A 4,612-nucleotide genomic window follows, 5' to 3' on the forward strand; every position below is an offset into this window, starting at 1 on the left:
ATGATAAACCAAATAATGATGATAAACCAAATAATGATGATAAACCAAATAATGATGATAAACCAAATAAACCATGCACACATAAAATAAATATAGGAAGTAATACATTATCGGGAAAAAATGAACGACAGAATAAAAATATCCCAAAATCATTACAAAAAACAACAAAATCTGTCAAACGAGAAAATAATAAATTTACACGTAGATATCCAGAAGTAGTGAAAATAGATTTTGGTCCCATAACAAAAGTATTGGATGATGAAAGTGATTATAGTAGTGATGATTTAGAAGATCAACTATATTATGGTTATGAAGGATTAGAACATGAGATTAATGAAACAGATTTTCATATAGAAGGTATATTAGCATATGGTGATATTATGTATGATATAAATGATGTGGATAAAGAACTTGATATAAACGAAGAAAAAAAAACTACAAACACTACAGACAAGAACAAAAAAAAGAGAAATAAGCAATCTTCTAGAAAAAGAAGAACGAAACAAAATAATAAATATAAGAAGGAAGACGAAAATATAGAAATTCATATACCTCAAAGAAATTATAAACAAGAAAAAATTGAGATATTAGATAAAAATAAAAAAGAAATAAAATACCATAATAATGTTAAAGAAGAACAGGAAGTAAAGGAACAAGAAAAGGAAGTAAAGGAACAAGAACATGAAGTAAAGGAACAAGAACATGAAGTAAAGGAACAAGAACATGATGTGAAAGAACAAGAAAAAGGGGGAATAAAAAAAAACGATATTACTAAAATAACAGAAATAAATATTGGGAAAGAAAAGAAAGACGACGAAGAAGAAGACGAAGAGAGAACAGATGATGAAGACGACGAAGAGGGAACAGATGATGAAAACGACGAAGAAGAAACTGAAGTAGATGAAAAAGAAGAAACAGAAGAAGATGAAGAAGAAACAGAGCAAGATGAAGAAGAAACAGAAGAAGAAGAAAAAGAAAAAGAAGAAGAAGAAGAAGAAGAAGAAGAAGAAGAAGAAGAAGAAAAAGAAGAAGAAGAAGAAGAAAAAGAAGAAGAAGAAAAAGAAGAAGAAGAAGAAGAAAAAGAAGAAGAAGAAAAAGAAGAAGAAGAAGAAGAAACAGAAAACGAAGAAGATGACAAAAAAGAGGAAGATGAAAAGAAAACAAAAGAAAGAAAAAAAAAAAGAAAACAGAAACAAAAAAATTATAAGCATGAAGGAAGAAGAAAAAATAAAATGAAAAATGATGACTATGATGAATGTTTGAAAACGCAAAATTATTATCCACGTGATATGGCATTTGAACAACAACAATATTTCCCACATGATATTCCATTAGAACAACAAAATCATCACCCACATCATATTATAAATCACCAACAAAATCATCACCCACATCATATTATAAATCACCAACAAAATCATCACCCACATCATATTATAAATCACCAACAAAATCATCACCCACATCATATTATAAATGAACAAAAAAATCCTAATCAATGTCGTAAATCAAAGAAACAACCATATGATCATGTTCATTACACCTCAAGACAGGATCATGGACCTCAAAATAATAGCGTTGTAAAAGAACATGAAGATAATATTCATGACATGGTAAATGGACAATACGAATCACAAGATATGAATAAGAATAAAAAAAAACATAAGAATTGTAAAAATCGAAATTCTAGAAAAGAAAAAAAACATCCTATAAATGATAATTCATCAGGAGAATCGATTAAACATGTATATAATAAATTTCCTCAAAAGCCTGGCCGTCATACAAATAATGTTTCATTAGAAAAACAAAATAGTCATGAATATAATGTGAATATACAAGATGGACAGGAGCCTGTATATTTTAACTATGAAGATATGTTAAGAGTAGATAAATCTTTGTTTACAACTGTCAATAACATTTGTGAAATCGAATTTATTTCTACAAAAAATTATTTAATGACAATAATTGATAACGACGAATCAAAACATAATTCTTTAAATGATAATGATGCAATATTAAAAGAAATAAATAAAACTCAAAATAAATTTATTAATTTTCAATTACCATTAGAAATTACAGTACCAATGGCTCTTCGTATAAGTGAACGTTTACGTGCCTTTATTTTTGATAAAGAATTAACACCTTATTATATAAAACAATTAACAGATATATTTGAATTAGAAAAAGACGCATCAAAAATTTATTATTATTATCTAAAATGTCAAAATACGTATGAAGATAAAAAAGGTTTATTTAAAAATTTAGATTCAATAAAATTATGCTATGATTCACAAATTGATAAAAATTTTGTTTATATACCCAAAGATAAAATACCTGGAGCTTTATCCCGTATATCCAACTTCGTTAATGATTTACTTTTTTTACTTCCAGAATTTAGTTAAAACACACCATTATAATGAATACGATATTATCCATAATTTATGAATTAACAAAATTTTGTGAAACAATATATTTTTTTTTTTTATCCTAATCAAGTTTTTTTTTTTTTTTTTTTTTACAAGAACATAAATATTATATGTACAAAAAAAAGAAAAAAAAAAAAAATGTATAACATTATTAATAATATATATATATATATATATATATATATATATATATATAACTTGATGTCTTTTCTTTTTTGATTATTTTTAAGATATATAATTTATTATATGTAATAATAAACATATGTATTTATAGTTTATATATATAATTATGTTACATACCTTATTTTTATTTTTTATATCTTTGGAACTTTTATAGTTCAAAAGTGCAATATTATATTTTACATATATATATATGTATGTATGAATATAATTGTGTTTGATTTTTTTTATTTTTTTCCCTTTTGATTTAAGTAATATATTGTATATATATATATATATATATATATATATATATATATATTCATATTTTGTATGCTTGTTGTTATAGAGATATATATATATATATATATATATTTTCTTTCTTTAATTTATATAATTTTGATTTGTAATTAAATATAAAATTTATATCTATATTTAATTCTTTGTATAATTTTTATTTTATTTCTACATATATTTTTCTTTTTTGGAACTTTTATAATTCAATAATATTATTATGTTAATATTTTTTTACTTGGAACTTTTTATGTATATACTATTATTATAATTTATATAATTATATAATGTAATGTATATATATTTCATCTATAATGTAATTAAGATTTAACATCTAATTAAATTATAGATTTCAAATAATTTAAGTTTAATATTTACATAGTCAATATGACTATATATAGTTTCATAATACACAAGAATAATCTAATAATAATAAATAACTAATATCAAAAAGAAAATATCTTCTTATTATATTTAAGTCTATAACCTTGCCTTATATAATAGTAAATAAATATATATATATATATATATATATATATAATCATATTAAAAAAAAAAAAAAAAAAAAAAAAAAACTTATACGGTTATAATAGAATGTATAATTTTATAATTTCTATATATATAAAAAAAATGATCACATATATAATCATTCTTTAAGGATTACAATATATATTAAATATTTAATATTTTCAAAGGTTATTTTTAATACACTAAAATACTTTTAATATGGAGTATACATTAAAAAAAAAAAAAAAATATAACCTTGTATTCGTTTTGGTTTTGCTTTTTTTATTATATTTTCATCACCCTAATTTTAAAGATTTAAACCTTTTTCTTTTGAATTCATTACATTATTCCTTCATTTGATAAGAAAAAAAGATTTTTATCAAGTAAAATGATTTTATTTAGAAAAATAAAAAATTTTCTTTCTTTAAGAACTACATGCGTAATTTATTCTGTATATTTAAACCTTACAGTATTTTGACTATTATATGATTATAAATAAATATAAATATATATATATATATATATATATATATATATATATATATATTTGTTTATTATCTTCCTTTTAGAATAAGGTACATATAAAGAAGAACACCTAATAAAATATGAGCCATATATATTAATTTATTCTATATTATTCATATTATTCTAAGTATACCATAAATATTCCTAAATAACTTTCTTTTGTTAATTCTATAATATTTTTTTCCATCTATATATTTATAGTATTAGCCAATTTTATATTTAATAAGCAAATGTAAAAAAGAAAAAAAAATAACAAAAAAAATGTGTTCTAAAGTTATTATAAATTTAAACATATATAATATATTATATATATATATATATATATATATATATAACTATTTATTTTTAGAAAACGCAGTACTTGAATATCTACATTTTTTTTTTTTTATAAAAACAAAAAAAATACATTCACATACAATTAAAACCATCTAAAAAATATATATAATATTTTATCCTTTATCCATAAAGTCCTCATTAAATATATTAGGTAGATATAAAATTATACTTTAATTATAAATATAAATAAAACCCAAAAAAAAAAAAAAAAAAAAAAAAAAAAAAATGTTCTTTTTTTTTTTAATTTAATTTTAATTTATAAATTATATAAAAATTTTTATAAATTTTTAATAATATTTTAATTTATAAAATAATTATTTTTTTTTTTTTTAATAAAAAAAAATATTTTTAAAAATTCACTTTTT

General features: G+C 20.0%; 1 protein-coding gene across 1 annotated transcript; it reads left to right on the forward strand.

Annotated features, from left to right (window-relative positions):
• On the forward strand, positions 1-2,402 carry PGSY75_0202400 (hypothetical protein; the record flags this gene model as incomplete). The annotated part of the gene is made up of 1 exon (XM_018783691.1): positions 1-2,402. A coding segment is annotated over one exon (2,402 nt), but the record flags the coding sequence as incomplete, so codon positions are not given.
• Between the last annotated feature and the right edge of the window lie 2,210 nt (positions 2,403-4,612).

This window comes from Plasmodium gaboni, chromosome 2 (genome assembly GCF_001602025.1).
Source record: "Plasmodium gaboni strain SY75 chromosome 2, whole genome shotgun sequence".
In the NCBI taxonomy this organism is placed as follows: domain Eukaryota; phylum Apicomplexa; class Aconoidasida; order Haemosporida; family Plasmodiidae; genus Plasmodium; species Plasmodium gaboni.